Raw genomic sequence first — 15947 nt, 5'->3', positions numbered from 1 at the left:
AATTGCAGTTATGAGTAAGATAGAAGAAAGAGTCGTTTCCCTGTTATGCTCATAAGAAATAGCCATAAGCAACGTCTTTCACATATTAATGTCTTATAACTGTTTTCTTTTTAGCTTTAGTGGTTTTCTAGTATAATTGGCATCAGTGCAGTTGATTTTAATGAAATGCTGCAAGCAATTAATGCTTCACAGAGGATTGCAGAGGTAAAGAGAGATGTATCGAGAAGCATTTTAGCAGCTTTAAATTACTTATTGACAAAAACATATTCACAAACCATGGAGGGAAATGGCTGTCACCTAAAGAGAACAGCAACAAAGATCAATGTTCACAGAAATTAAAGATGTAACTTCTAGAAAGAGATAACATCTGCCATATTCAGCCCATGTGTTTCTGAAAAGAAACCTCAAACCCTTTACTTGTAGATAAGATAGATTGCAAAAAAGGTACATGTTATACATAGTTTTCATCTCATCTCCTTGTCTAGTTGAGAGGGTCTTTTTTTCTGTAGCTATATATTCCATTTCTGGAATTTTCTTCTTCTGGGATGTTCACCTTATCCTCGTGGGGACCTTTATTTGTCCCGCCACTCTCCACCCCTCTTTGTGGTTAGGCTCTTCTGATCATCTTAATCAATAACTTCATCTCAGCTTATCAACACCATTCAAATTATTGAATAATTTCATGTGCAAGCTCTGTTGCAAATTCAGGTCAGGCCTCTAATGATGCATACTTGCAGCCATGCATAGTCACTTTTTGTTAACTCATCCAAGCTACAATCTTTGTCAACTCAGCCAAGGTAAATCTTGCTTCTTTCTGTCTTTACTCTTCAAAATGTATTATTACTACAGGAAATGCTAATTGATGTGGAAAACTGACCCTCCCCCAAAGTAAGTTTACTACCTTTTGTTCAATTAATACATTGTGCAATGCATATCACTTGCATTTTGAAAAAATCTTCACTGTTTTGTTTCTTTTAATCTGAAAATTTGCAATAGATAGAAGTTGTTTCAAGAAATTACAGCACACATCACTTTGCACTATCCTTTTCTTTTAGCATTTGCAAAACATTTTTCTGCCATGTTTTATCCTTGTGGAAAGAAAACATAAAAGTGGCCAACAGACTGGAAATGTTAAAGATACATCCCAATTCACAAAATAGGAGACACAAAAGACTGCAGCAACTATAGGACCATAGCATTGATTTCCCATGCAAGCAAAATCATGCTCAAATTTCTGCAATGCAGACTGCAACCAGAGGTACAAGCAGGGATCAGAAAAGGCAGGGATACTAGGGACCATGTTGCAAACATACAAGTGCACCAAAGAATCCTAAAAGAAGATCAGTGTGTGTTTTATAGACTATAGCAAAGCCTTCGATTGCATAGATCATGAATAGCTATGAAATATCCTTAAAGGCATGGGAATGCCATCACATCAGATAGTCCTGAGGAGAAATGTACAGTATATCTAGGAAAAGAGGCTATTGTTAGAACAGAATATGGAGAAACTAAATGGTTTCCAATGGGCAAAGGGGGCAGGCAACGCTGCATCCTTTAACGTTATCTGTTCAACTTGTATGCAGCAACTATCAGAACTGGTTTTCAAAGACTTTCCTACAGAGGAAAGCAAAAGTGCTAAAATTATTCATTTGATTCCTTTAAGAAGAAACTTGCAGTGCTAATGCTCAGCTAACTGTCTAGTTGACTTCTCTATCTAAAATGAGAGACTGCTTTCTCCTTTGCCTCAGCAAAACTTTTTGTACTAGGTTTGCTTAATCTCTGCCACTGACTACAGTACTTGACACTGATAAAACAAGCAGAGCAGTTCTCTAGAAACCCATAAAACACTTGAGCACAGTCAGAAAGGATGCTTTTATTGCCAGTAGTGCTGGAAATTAGAAAACCATTGTACACCAATATTGAAGAAAAAAGAGAGCTGTGAGGTATAAAAGTTGGCACTATAGAATCTAACAGATATACTCTGTTACTCAGCAGAGAAATATATAGGTAAAATGTAATTGAGCCTAAACACACACAGGAGTAATACTCAAAGGAAGAAGTAGTAGTAGTAGTAGTAGTAGTAATAGTAGTTGTCAAACCATATCCTGCTGGGTGTATCTGGACACAGGAATGGATTAATTTTGAAATTAAATGGTACAATATTGTTATGGGCAGGCAGACTTTATCAAACAACAACCAAAATTGATGCATATTCATGTTCCACAATAGAATAAGATATAAGAAAATTACTCAAATACATAGATTTAAATGAAAAATATATTCAAAATTGCAAATGTAGCAGTGTACAACAGTCATGGTGCTTGCATAGGTTTTATACCTGTTTATTCAGAAGTGAAAAAATTCCCCTAAGAAATACAAAGTCAGTAGGCAGACAATGTGTTATTTGCTTCATGCTCTGATCATGTCATTTTCGTCAAGCTGGAACCTTCCTGTAGTTGTCTATGGAGCTTTGAAATCTCCAGTAAAAAAGAGGCAAACACCTTTGTTCCATTAATGTAGTTAGATCTGATCAAGAAAGAAAACAAAAATAATTATGAAACAATCAAATAAGATGTGTTGATTTGAAATGGCAGACATCTTCAGGTCTTTGGACTGAGCATACCCATAATATAATCTGTGACCTACTATCACATGAATGTGCGTGTGTGCTGAGAGAGAGAAAGAGGAATCATACATTCATCAGTATAGATTGCTAAGGTATTTCCATGTTACACAGAGACATGTGCATGGAACAGAATCCCTTACTGGAAGGTAAGATGTTTGTTCTTCTTTGTCTCTAAACCAGGTGGGATGTATAATTCAACATATTTAAGCTATTTCCAGACCATGCAGAAAGCTGAAACCTATGTACGCGTATAGTCCACAATAGTGGTATTCAACTTTTCAAATGTTTTGAACTTTGAACCCCAGAAACCCTGCGCATTAGCCATGTTGACTGGGTCCTCAGAGGGTTGAAGTTCAAAATATTTGAAGGGGCCAAAGGTTGAAAGCCACTGGGCAAGAATGCATTACTAGAAAAGTCTGGAAGTGGAATATGGCTACATCTCTCTTCTGTATTTCTTATACAGCTTAAGTTTGGTAGACATGGCATACACAAAGGGTGTTCTCCATTTTCTGAAGACAAAATGGTGGTATTTTTTCCTAGCCAAATAGGAGAATGAGGGCTGAAAAGTTGGATTAATTTTCTCCATTGCTATGTAAGGACAGGTTGCTTACCTTTAACTGTATTTCTTCGAGTGGTCATCTGCGAATTCACACAAATGGATTCTTCTGCGCCTGCACAGTAAGCTTCAGAGCATTCTGCGCAGGTGCAGATATAAGCCATTTGTGTGATTTGCAGAGACCATGAAGAAGAAAGACAGGTTGTTTACCTGTAATTGTATTTCTTCAAGTGGTTATCTGCAAATTCACACAAATGGGTTATATCTGCACCTGTGCAAAATGCTCTGAAACTTACTGTGCAGGTGCAGAATAACCCATTTGTGTGATTCGCAGAGAACACAAAGATGAAACAGTCTTTCCTTCTCCAATCATCTCCAGTGATTGCAGACAATGTAAATAACAGGACAATTGTAATGATTTCTCACTTCTAACTACAGCTTAGAAATGGTAGTTTTTCAGACTACAATACCGAAAGCTACATTGGCCATACTGGCTAGTGCGTACTGAGAATTGTAGTCCAAAAAAGTAACATTCCCAAACTCAGACTCTAAAACACACCAATGGAATTGTTCTTATGCATGAACCTGCTTATTTTCTCTTTCTGGGAGTGCTCCCCATCATCCGCAGCTCCGATAGGAAACATCATCACACTCTTCTTTGTTATATCCTGAAACATCCTTGCAATAGGAATTGTTGAACCATCCCGGATCATATCTGGATCCTGGTTAAAAACTGGAACACATAGGAGAGAGAGAGAAAACATTTCCGTTAAAATAAAGATGGACGATCATATCACGGTAATTTAATAATAATAATAATAATAATATGATAAGATAAAAGGAACAGCTAGTACCATAATGTAAAGTGCTGTATCTTTCATGGCATACTTTCCAGCAAAGTGGATAATTCAGGAAGTTATTCCACAGTGAAACCAACTTTGTTGTTATTCATATTTGACTTGATTAACCTGATTATTTCTTTTAGTTTTTTCCTATTTCAATTGCAAAAATATTTATCATGCTATGATCAACCTCACCTATTCTGGCAAGGAAAAAGACTTCAATTGTTATTTTTTATTCCTAAATAACACCCTTCTTTTACTGGGTTGCATTCTAAGTCACTTCTGAAATGTCTTTACAAGTGGCTTATGAAAGGATGACTGAGCTGTATTTTTGGGAAAGAGAAAAAAGTCACATAGAGAGTGCAGTGCCATGTTCACAGCTTTCTGCATCATGGCTTTTCTATGTATCTGATAAAGTCTTCCAGTTATTGGATTTGCAGAACTTTAATTGGATACTACACAATGTGAAAAATGCAGATTTGGGCCTGGTCAATTATCCTGTATCTTTTAAAGCTATGATATATAGAAACCTATGTGGAAAATCAACATATTTGACAGAATGGCAATGCCCAAATAGAATGTTTTCCACAAAGTTTGTGAGGCATACGATACCAAAATTGTAAATAACACTGACATGTATGAGTATGGATGATGGAGTAATATATTAAAATTCAGATTATAATTAAGAGAAATAATTTTTGTGGAGTCATTTTCCTAAAGATCGCCAGCACCCCCTCCCATTAGCTGAATTTTTCATCTGAAACATTAGGTATATCTCAGTCTAAATGTCTTGGTCACTGTTAACACTAAATAATTTTAGATAACACGATGCATTCTAAACATGCATAGTATCCAGCTTTGTTCTTTATACATATTTGCACAGTTTTCATGTCAATACTGTTCTAAACAAAACCAATTTCCATGGTAAAAACTATTCAAACCTTTCTTTATCGCCTTTTTAGCAGCTTCATACTGAGGATCATTAATATTTGCAACCCATGGTTTTGCACCCATTTGCATAGACACTGTCAGTTTGTTCGAGCTTTTGCGTTCAGAGAATATGTTCTCTAAGTACTTTTTCACCTACAAGGAAATAACATATTGTCAGTAAAATTATTTCTTGTATTTTCATATTATCTATGTTTCGTATGCTCATAGCAATGAAAACACTGATTGATTGATTGATTGATTGATTGATTGATCTGGTGTGGCAGTATGGTATATTTTTGTTGAACAGGGAACTAAACAATATGCATCCTGCTTCTGTGAGGGAAGAGAAAGCTATCAGTTTGCTTTGAATTAAAATTTCACATTGAAACTGAATACTGTGAAGAGAATCCAAGACAGAAGTTAATAGATACTGAAGAAGCTAAAGGTATGGGCCATGTATGCTGTCCTTATACACATATTATCATGCCCACCTACAGCACCCATGCCTACCAACATCAACCTGTTAAACACAGGTAATAGCTAAGCAAATACCGTTATCCTCATCTAGGCCCTGACATAATTGGATATTCTGATCAGCCAGGGCTCCTGACCACATGCTGGAAATCTGTGTGAGTACAAATTTCTCCCTCAGACTGTTCTCTGCAAGTATCAGATCAAATGTTTGGTTGTCAGGAGTGTGCAACGTGACGTGAGCAATATCAAATGCTGGGGCCTGCTCACTCGCGTTTTAATAAAAATATGGACATAAATAAATGAAGGCTAGGGTGGTTAAAAGCAGTTCTTGTTAACTTGTTTAGACTTTCACATGGGAATTCTGTCAGTTGTATCCTTTTGTCACCAGCATGGATGCTGCACTGTTATCTAATCATCCTGAGGCACAAAGAACACAAAGTGAGTGAGATGAATTTCACATAACGTAATTTGACCAAGGGAGTCAGTTCTTTTGCTGCATGCTGCTAATCTCTCTGTTGGGGTCGGCGTTGTTGTTGTTCAATTTATTTATATTCTGCCTTCCTCCCCTCCCCTCCCCAAAACTGACTTTCTAAGAAGCAGTTTATCGTTGTTGTGTGCCTTCAAGTCATTTCTAATGTATGGCAACCCTAAAACAAATGTGTCATGAGGTTTTCTTGGCATGATTTCTTCAGAGCAATTTGTCATTGCCATCCTGAGGCTGAGAGTGTGTCACTTGCCCAAGACCACCCAGTGAGTTTATATGGCCAAGGCAGGATTCAAATCCTGGTCTCCAGAGTCCTAGTTCAACACCCCGTCCATTACACTATGCTACAGTATATTAAAACAAGTGCAATATAGATAGCTAGTGTGGTGTAGTGGTTTCAGTATTAGGCTTGGGTTGCTTCTATACTGTATCTACACTGCAGAAATAATGTAGTTTGGCACCACTTTCATAGAATCATTGCGTTGGAAGAGACAACAAGGACCATTCATTCCAACACGCCATGTAGGAATACAGAAAAAACTCCCAACAGATGGCCATCCAGCCTCTGTTTAAAAACCTTCAAAGAAGGAGACTCCGTCAATCATACAGAATACTGAGATGTGTTATTTTGTGATGCTCCAGCACTCTTTGGCAGAGAAGGCTAAATGCCTTGCAAAATGAGAAATCCCAGAATTCCATAGGATGGACCTCCAGCATTTAAAAGTGGAGTCAAACAGCATTATTTCTACAGTGCAAATATACCCTTGGACCGGACATATGGGCACGCATCTATTATACACTAGTGGGTTGGAAATATACTCTTTGCACATGATTGTATGCCTTCTTTTCTTCACATATATGAGCATAAGCACACTACTGTTGAAAATGTGGGGGGGACCAACCCATTTGGAAAATGTGCAGAATCATAATCACAATGTATCTAAACTTTATTACCTGACATTCCACTTTAATAAGATCCATGTGAGGGACTTGCCGGATTGAAAATTTTCCTATGACTCTTGATGGTATAACTGTTTTGATCCCGGGTTCATAAAATGCTCCTTCGATCCCGTGAATAGAAAGTGATGGTAAGCGCCACAAGTGTGAGAAAATCTCCTCCTTAGAAATATAAGGAGAAAAACAAAATAAGATAGGCTTTAGCCACTCAAAGCTGTTGAGTCTTATTCTGGAGTGTGGAGGAAATTCAGGGCAGCTCCAGGACCATAATACTCCAGCAGCTGCCTGGAGCATTCTGGCAGGTGAACTCAATGGGATTTAGCTTTTTGTAGAAATGTATAGGACTATTAATGACATGTTCTTTAGTATTTAGTACTTACCTTGGTATGATAAATAATTTCCTTTACACCAATGTTAGCTTTGTATCCCTTCAAGTCAAATTCTATTAACTCATATTGCTTTTTTTCCTCTTCCGTAAAAGGAACAACATCATCATAGATTCCAGGGATCAGAATATGACCACATGAATTCACAAGACTGTCTATGGAAAAAGCACATTGAAAAGAAAAAACTATAGAATTTCTGTCACATCATATTCTTCTACTATCATAGGAGATCAAGCTGAGAACCTGCTTGGCTCTGATCTATTTAACATTAAATAAAAAGAAGAAACAAAACAATCCCCCTCCACACATACTTACTAATACTAAACAATAAATACTATTTGTTTCCCATGCACTTTGTACTTTGTGTGTATGCGGACAGGAACGACAGTACAGACATTTTAAAATATAACACAGTACATTCTGGTCATTTTAGATGTGCATTACAAACCAATGTCAGCAAAAACAATCTATCAGTAAGTTCCAAGCCATGTGAATAAATGTTAATTATTATTATTATCATAATTATTTTATTTATTTATGTTCTACCTTTCTCCCAATATAGGGACACAAGGTTGCTAACAACAAATTTTAAACAGTATAAATTGAAAACAATGCAAAATCATTTTTTAAAAGTATAAATTTGAAAAACAATTAAAAATTATAACATTACAAATAATACACATATTAAAAATCATTACAAACTATATACAGACATTAACATCTGAATTGTACAGCATTTAAAAGCCCATCCTGCATCAGTATGAAAAAGCCTGATGGCACGAAAATGTTTTTGCCTGCCACCAAAAGGAGAGCAGGGATGGGTCATCCTTGCCTCTCTAGGGAGGGACTTCCAGAGTCGGAGCAGCCACTGAGAAGGCCCTCTCCCTTGTTCCCACCACATGAGCCTGAGAAGATGGTGGGACAAAGAAAAGGGCTTCTCTGGATGATTTTAGAGCTCTATTGGGCTCATAATACAATCCTTCTTTATGTGAATAGATGTTCACAAAAATTGAACCAGCAAGTGTGTTGAGTAGCTTGTACAGTCAGCAGCACCTAACTTCATGTCCTATTACAATTAATGTTTCACCTCTATGTTGTCAGCACTGCAGTTAATACTTTGTAAAATAGGCAGGGCTGGCCCAAGATATTTCCCTGAAGGAGGGAAAGGACAAATTGGTGCATTTCCATGTACAGAAGCCAGTTATGACTAGCTAAATCAATGGGAGCAATGGGTTGTTGTTGTTGTTGTTGTTGTTGTTGTGTGCCTTCAAGTTATTTTCGACTTATGCTGACCCTAAGCAGACCCTATCATCTTGCCAAGTTTTTTCAGATGGGGTTTGCTATTGCCATCCTCTGAGGCTGAGAGTGATATGCTCAAGGTTTCCATGATTGTGTGGCTATTCAAACACTGGTTTCCATTATTGTAGTCTAATGCTCAACTCGCTATACCACACTGGTTTAGTCCTCTACAATACCTGAGGGTAGGACGCTAGTTTAGAGGCTGTATGGCACACACAACTCTGCCCTTCAAGACGGGGAGTAGCTAAGATAATATCACTGCTTCCACAGTATCTGCTGCTAATAGAAGACAACTCTGAAAACAGGTAGTGATTTTAATGCTGTGTCCCATTTGATAATATTAAAGAGTTGTTTTAATGAAGAGTGCCAGCAGCAATTAGAGGCCCTGACTGGGGAGCAAAGACACCAATAGCTTAGAAAAGCACACTAAAGGCTTTATTACAGGAATTCCATTCTAAAATGGGAAGATTACTCAGGGTGCAGGTCTAATCTAGCTTCATTCCAGAGAAGAGCTGAGAGAAAACTGGAAGCAGTGGCATTCCTGCATCGAGTGCAGGTTTGTGTGTGTGGCTTCCTGGGGATGGGGGTTTGGGGGTGGAGCTTCTGGGGTGGGGCTTTGGGGGCTGCATGCGTTCCTGGCATGCGCAGGGATGCCACCGGGTGGAAGGACCCGTCTAGGTGTCACCCACTGGCTGGTGGGAAGAGATGCAATGGGAAAACATCCATAGGTGGATCAGTTTACATCACAGAGGGGTCAGGATAGGGAGACAGGAAGGGAAGACACTTTGGGTCATTCAGGCTTTGTGCTGGCCTGTGGGCGGATTTAGGGCGCAGTGTCCACATCCTTTACTGCTGTGTTTTTGCTCTTCTAAGAGTTTTGATTAAAATTTTATAGTATCATTAGTCTGAGCAATAATCTTGCTTTATTCATCTTTTCTTAGGGTGTTTCTCTCTCTCTCTCTCTCTCTCTCTCTCTCTCTCTCACACACACACACACACACATTTTTGATTTGCTTATACACACACTAAACATACGGGTTTTTGCTTTTTTTGAGGCACATACTGTATGCATCTTAACCTCTGGCCAAAGAACATGTAGACAAATAAAAGCAAGGGTTTTGTTTTTGTTTTTACCAAGTAGGGCTATCAGATCAGACATGGGTTCTTGGACAATGCCACCTACACTTCCAGAATGAAGATCCTTTTCACCACCTTCCACCTATTTGGAAAAAAGACAACATAATGTTCAACATATAATTATCATTTCTTTAGCTGTGACCAGAGTGGTTTGTTTGTTTCATTTTTATGCTGCCCTTCTCCCAGAAAGGGACCAAGGCGTCTCACAAAATAAAAACATTTTCAAAACTTTAGGATAAGAATTTTAAAACAATTAAAATCACCTAATTAAAACAGTATAAAATTAGCATAAAACACAGAAAAGGTTAAAACATAACTAAAATAGCCTTCCTCCTATAAAGCCACCCTGTCATAATTATTATTTTAAAAAGTGTGCCTAAATAAAAAGGTATTTTTAAAAAGGGTGAAAGGCAAGCAGGGAAGGGGCCAATCTAGCCTCCTGTGGAAGCGAGTTCCAGAGGTTGGGAGCCACCACCAAGAAGGCTCTCTCCTGTATCCTCAGCAAGGCAGTCTGGGATGGTGGTGGGACCGAGAGAGCATTTCCCTGAAGATCTTAAGGCTCTGGCATTCTTCGTATGGGAAGATGCAGTTTCTCAAATAGTCTGCACCTATTTGTGTGCCAGACTGGGAGAAATATTCAAAATAATTTGAATTTGCAGACTTTCCTTTGCATTCAATTGTTATATTTCAATTACTTTTTTTTGTTTTGCATTGTTGACTTTGCATGATTTATTCAGATATTATGGCCAAAGACAGATGGGCTGAAATGGGCGCAGCGGCAGTGATACTAGGGTTCTGGACTGCTTAGCAACCGCATAGTCCGGAACCCTAGTATGTAATGGCAGCGACCTGATGGTGGCGTCCCATCCACACAAGCATCACCATCTTGATGTAAGGTACGTGCAGCATCTGCACATCGCTGCGTGTCTGTTACATCATGAGTGCACCATTGGTGACCTGGTTCTTCCGGGTTCTTTTTACTTTGGAGGGACACCAGGTGGTCTGGCGGCTGCGGCGTCCTTCCGGAGGGAAACTGGCCGCCGCCAGGATTCCACAGGATGGATCCATGACAGTTAAAGTAGTGTCAGACTGCTTTATTTCTACAGTGTAGAGAACTCGAAAGAAAGAAAGAAAGAAAGAAAGAAAGAAAGAAAAGGGAGGGGAGCAGGAAAACTTCTCTTTTTAATTGTAATCTATTTCAGAGGATTCTTGTGGGACAATAATGAGGTAACATTATGCTTGAACACTATACTTGAATAGGGAGTGGAAAACATATATGATAAATAAATGCCTAAGACCTGATAGTTAAACAAATACAGTAGTGGCTATGAGTTTAGGGGTGACAATCAGGGTATTACAAAACTCATTTAAGGGATGTGTGTCTTCATATAGCAGAGGGAGAATAAGTAATACCCTACAGATGGTAAAAACTAACAGTCATGTATACAACTCCCCAAAATGATGCTCATAATACATATACTCAAGTTTTAGTCTTTTACCTGCACAGAGAAGCAGGCATTTCCCCGAGTTCCATAAGTAAGAGCTGGCTTTGTTGTGCTGAGCCAAATATTGTCCGAAATCACAATATAGTCAACGTTGGAGAAAAAACAATCCTTTTCTTTTTCAACTAGTTGTTCTAGGCCAAGAGACCCTGCTTCTTCCATGCCTTCAATAAGAAATTTGATGTTTACTGGTATATCCTAGGGGGGAAATGAATCTTTACGTCACCTTTAAATGGTACTTATAGTAAAATGCTAGTTCCAGAAAGTGTAGTTCAGTGTCCAGATAAGTCCTAATACACAAACAATCTAAGATTAGAATTGAGTAGAAAGTAATCCATGATTCATATGTTCACGAAGAGCTCTATGGAGCAAAAATGTTTGCATACTGCTGCAGATTCAAGGAAATGCCCCATCATAGATGAGAAACCTAAGGAAGGAAACACCTTTGATGGAGTCAGGTCATTCTGCTCCAGTGCAACTCTCTGTCGGAGGCTATGGCATTAGCCCTCTGGGGCTGTACCCCTTCCGCACAAAATAAAATGACACATTGTGCTATCAAATGTTCTCTAGTGGATATAGGAGATATTTTAGGCCCCCCCCCTTTTTAAAAAAATCCTTTTCCTTTAAAAACTTTTTTTTTTAAAGTCTCTTGGATGTGACAAAAATATTCCACATTTTATTTACATCCTCCCTTTCTCCCAGCAGAGGACTCAAGGCTACATTGCTTTGCATCTTCTGCATCCTGAAACAAAGCACCAAGTTGTAGGGAGCTCTCTTTACATTTTGGAGAGCTAAATTACAGTTGTCCCTCCCAATTTACGGGGGATCCATTCCGGACCCCCTCTGCAAATTCGGAAATACACCAATATTCAAGTTGCCATTGATTTCAATGACAACGTGCTCCTGCGCTCGCACCATTTTGTCCCTCCCTGCTTGTCATCGCGAATGGGTGAGGTCGTGGACTCAGGAGGGACGACTGTACATGTTTTATTGGCGGTCTATGATTACAACTGCCAGTTTAATTTTTTTTTTACAAGAACAGCTGTAGGCCATTCAGTGGGGATCAGAACAAGGTCCATTTTTTGTTTTGTTTTTTTGGCTTTGACTACGAATAGTCCTATGACTACCAAAAGGGATGCAGTGGCTGAGCAGTTAAGATTCCATCTCTGATGATCACAAAGTCAGCAGATCGGCAGTTCAAGACCCAAGTGCCACATGATGGAGTTTACATGTAGTTCAAAAACATGTAAAAGTGCAAGTAGATAAATAGGAAGATAACAGTGTGGCATGCATGGCATGCAATCATGCTGGCCACATGGCTCCTTTGACTTAGTAACTGAGACAAGCACTGTCCCCTACAGTCGGACATGACTTGACCATTGTCAAAGGGAAACTTTTATCTTTAACCCTACCAGCAGCCCTGTGGTAGTAATTTAGATTAAGGACATAGTACAGGGCAAGAGCAAGGGATAGTGGCTGTGTGGATAATTGGGGCTGCTACTCATGATCTCTCACCAACAGCTATGCTGTCAAGTGTTGATGGGAGTGACAGTCTGACAACAACTGGGAAGCCATCAATAATCTCCCCTATGCAATGTAGCGCCCCTCTTTCCCCATCTTGTGGCCCCAATCCAAATGCCCCCAAATGATTGCTTTTTGAAAAAGCAAGAGATTATGTCATTCAGGATAAGTCTTTAGTGGCCATTTTAACTTACTATGTTCAGTGCTTTAAAGGCGTTCACTGCATTTATCCAGGCTAGGACAGGTCCTTTGTCATCTGTTGCTCCACGTCCAAAAAGGTCTCCTTAACAGAAAGGAATCTGATAATGTGCTGAAACATCTGATGGTGCTAACAATAGATCAAATCTAGTGTAGTACAGTTGGCCCTTCATATCCAGGGATTCTTCTTCCACAGATTCAACTATCCATGGCTTGATAATATTCCAAAACGATATAAATTCCAAAAAGCAAACACTGATTTTGCTATTTTACTGAGCCATTGTATGTAATGGGACTTGAGCATCCACAGATTTTGGTATCCAGGGGGTCAGGCTTGGAACCAAACCTCAGTGGATATTAAGGGCCCACCATGCAGTATCCAAGATACTAAGCTATGACTCAGGAAGTCCCTAAGTCAATGCTTGCACCTACCACAAAGTTACTAGTGCAGTTGGTTTTAGGCAAGCACACTCATTTAGTACTGTACCATTCTCTGAAATATGGGAGTCCTATCTAAGGGGCAAAACAGATGGCCCCAAAGCGGTGACCTGCCACTGTCCCTTTCAGCACCAGACCAGGCCTGTGGCAAATGCATGCTGCAGGCCTGATCCTGCGTTTTGTCATGCCAAAAAGAACCAGAAAAATGCTACTCCTTTTTAGAGCAGCAAAAGCACGCTGTTGCCGCAGTGGTGGCAGCTTTTCTGCATTTCTTTGGTGCAGCACGTGTAAGCGCTGCACCAAAGAAGTTACATGTGTTTTTAAAAACACTTAAAATATCCTAATTAAAACAGTAAAAAGTTAAAAATTTTAAACATACAAAATTTAAAACATATAAAACTTAAAAATAATCTAAACCAACCCCCCTCAATAAAACCAGGCTTTTCACCCACTCAGTGTTTGTGTGTGTGTGTGTGTGTGAGTGTGAAAAGTAGTGTTAAAAGCAATTGTGGTACCCATACCATCAATTTCTGTCAAATTATAGGGAGGGGTTTTCCATCCATCTTGAGTTTTGGCAGGCATCACATCCACATGACCATAAAAACACACAGTGGGTTTTAGTGGATCTTCTCCAAGCTTTGCTAGAATTACAGGAGGTAGTGAAATATTCTGACCACCAGATAGCTGTCAAGAGACAGTAAAACAATGGCAAATCAAAACCGGAAATCTTAGGTAAATTTCAATTAGCAGTTCTTTCACATTTTAAGGTGCTTTTTCAAACAATGACCATTTCCCTTTAGAAAATGTCATTTTGGGTTCCAGTGAATTACATCATGCCCACGCCATACATGGACTTGATGTCTCGCAGACTGAGAGCCCGTTAAATGAATGGCATGCACATAGCATGGCACAGTGCGCAGGAGCATACTGCCATTTAAAACAATGGGACTTGAGGTCCCACGATATTTCTTTTATGCAGATGGGATCAGAATGGATTTCCCATGCAAATCAAGGGTCCACTGTATTACTCTACATTCTCCAGCTTTTAACAGACCTAGATAGAAACCCAAATTTTATTTCACTGATCCCAATTTGGTAGTGAAAGAAATTCTATTGAGCAATTGCTGCAGCCCCAGCACCTAGGCCAAATGGATTTCTGTGCTGATACATGCTTTGAGACACACAGACACTCCATAACCCCAGTGGCTTTGACCTACCATTTTAGATTTTCCACAGTGCTTTAAAATCATATTTGAAATGTCAGTTCCAAGCCACTTGGTATTGACCACAGTGCTGCTACTGGTCACTGCTGCTAAGGAAGCCCACCATATGACATGACCCACTCACTCTTAATTACTTACAGTGTACTTGGTACTTACAGTGGGTCCTTGGTATTCACTGGACTTTGATTCCACGACCTTCTGTGGATATCAAAATCCAAAGATGCTCCCGTTATGTACAATGGGATGTCCCATTATATACAATGGTATAGTAAAATGGTGTCTCTTATATAAAATGGCACACTCAAGATCTGCTTTTTGGCTTTTTTGGGGCGAGGTGATATTTTAATACTATGGATGGTTGAATCCTTGTATGCAAAATATGTGGATACAGATTCTGTGGATACTGCCAGTACATGCTCGTACTAATTGTCTGAGCCAACAAATCTCAATGATGCCACAACTCTGAATTGTAAACTACATTGGTCCACTTATGTTTTGAGACTTTCGCACCTGTTTCAATCTTCACATTAATGCCTCCTGTCTCTAAATTATGGTGGTTATCCAAAATGGTATGCAATGCACCACAGGAATCTGGAACTGGAGAGGAATCAGCTTACCCTTACATGATGGCAGAAGTTTCTCCTTTTTGCACAATGGGCTCTTTATATGCAATTCAGGTTCAATAATAACTGGATACCTGTTGAATGCCAATATCATGGAGCATTACATTTGCTCCTAAGTCTTGGAGACTGGCTGCAGCTATCTTCACCATTTGAGTTACTTCTGCTCTTAGTTGTGGTTGTATGGAATCACTCTCCACAGCCACCCATTCTGCAAGCATCTGCACAAAAAATCATGATAAAATTAATTGCAATCAGGACACTTCATTCAGATTTTAATGCCTGTGTTGACATTTTGCTTGGAATCTTAAAATCAAATAATTATATCAGGCTTTGGGCTGTGGTGCAAAGACACACAATGACAGTCCAGGCCACAGTTTCAGCCGTTGCCAGTGGGCATGTCATTGGCGCGGTTAATCCATTCCAAAGTAGTCTGAACTTTAAAGAACCTATCCAAGATGTTGAACATAATAGGAAAATATCAGCACCACAGGCAGCAACTTTAAATTTTAAATTGGTTTTTTTTTAATTTTTAGATTAAGCTCACTGTCCCACGGATGCCACTAGTAACCACTGAGAGCCAACTGTATAGGACTATAGCCCAAACTGTCCTTGGGGACAACCACTTTCTTGATGTTGAGTGCCTTCAAGTCATTCCCTACTTATGGCAATGCTAAGTTAATTATCACCCGGTTTTCTTGGCAAGTTTTGTTCAGAGCAGATTTGCTTTCCTCTGACGCTGAGAGAGTATGAT

General features: G+C 39.2%; 1 protein-coding gene across 3 annotated transcripts; it reads right to left on the bottom strand.

Annotated features, from left to right (window-relative positions):
• Positions 1 to 1853: 1853 nt before the first annotated feature.
• On the bottom strand, positions 1854 to 15424 carry LOC121927603 (beta-Ala-His dipeptidase-like). Of its 3 annotated transcripts, none has more exons than XM_042461372.1 (9): positions 13872 to 14723; positions 12909 to 12997; positions 11191 to 11391; positions 9689 to 9773; positions 7250 to 7410; positions 6867 to 7031; positions 4966 to 5107; positions 3742 to 3915; positions 1854 to 2526 (listed from the first exon to the last, which is right to left on the bottom strand). In XM_042461372.1, the coding sequence occupies exons 1-9, from the start codon at positions 13930 to 13932 to the stop codon at positions 2435 to 2437; spliced, it is 1170 nt and encodes a 389-aa protein (XP_042317306.1). In that variant the 5' UTR covers positions 13933 to 14723; the 3' UTR covers positions 1854 to 2434. The 3 variants fall into 3 exon arrangements, with proteins under 3 accessions (XP_042317306.1, XP_042317307.1, XP_042317305.1); XM_042461373.1 differs by having other exon boundaries at positions 11191 to 11357; positions 13872 to 13919; XM_042461371.1 differs by lacking the exons at positions 1854 to 2526; positions 3742 to 3915 and adding an exon at positions 15271 to 15424 and having other exon boundaries at positions 4893 to 5107; positions 13872 to 14034.
• Between the last annotated feature and the right edge of the window lie 523 nt (positions 15425 to 15947).

The sequence above is a fragment of the Sceloporus undulatus genome, chromosome 4 (genome assembly GCF_019175285.1).
Source record: "Sceloporus undulatus isolate JIND9_A2432 ecotype Alabama chromosome 4, SceUnd_v1.1, whole genome shotgun sequence".
Taxonomy (NCBI): Eukaryota; Metazoa; Chordata; class Lepidosauria; order Squamata; family Phrynosomatidae; genus Sceloporus; species Sceloporus undulatus.
This window is presented reverse-complemented; position numbering and strand designations above follow the sequence as displayed.

Bases quoted from the DNA above. Each gene is read 5' to 3' on its own strand.
- LOC121927603 (XM_042461371.1), bottom strand. From the start codon at position 15,414: ATGCTTGCAGAATGGGTGGCTGTGGAGAGTGATTCCATACAACCACAA. The intron at 11,392-12,908 runs GTAAGTTAAAAT...TTTCCCCCCTAG, and splicing joins CCTTTAAAGCACTGAACATA to GATATACCAGTAAACATCAA. The intron at 7,411-9,688 runs GTAAAAACAAAA...CTTTTTCCATAG, and splicing joins TGATCTGATAGCCCTACTTG to ACAGTCTTGTGAATTCATGT.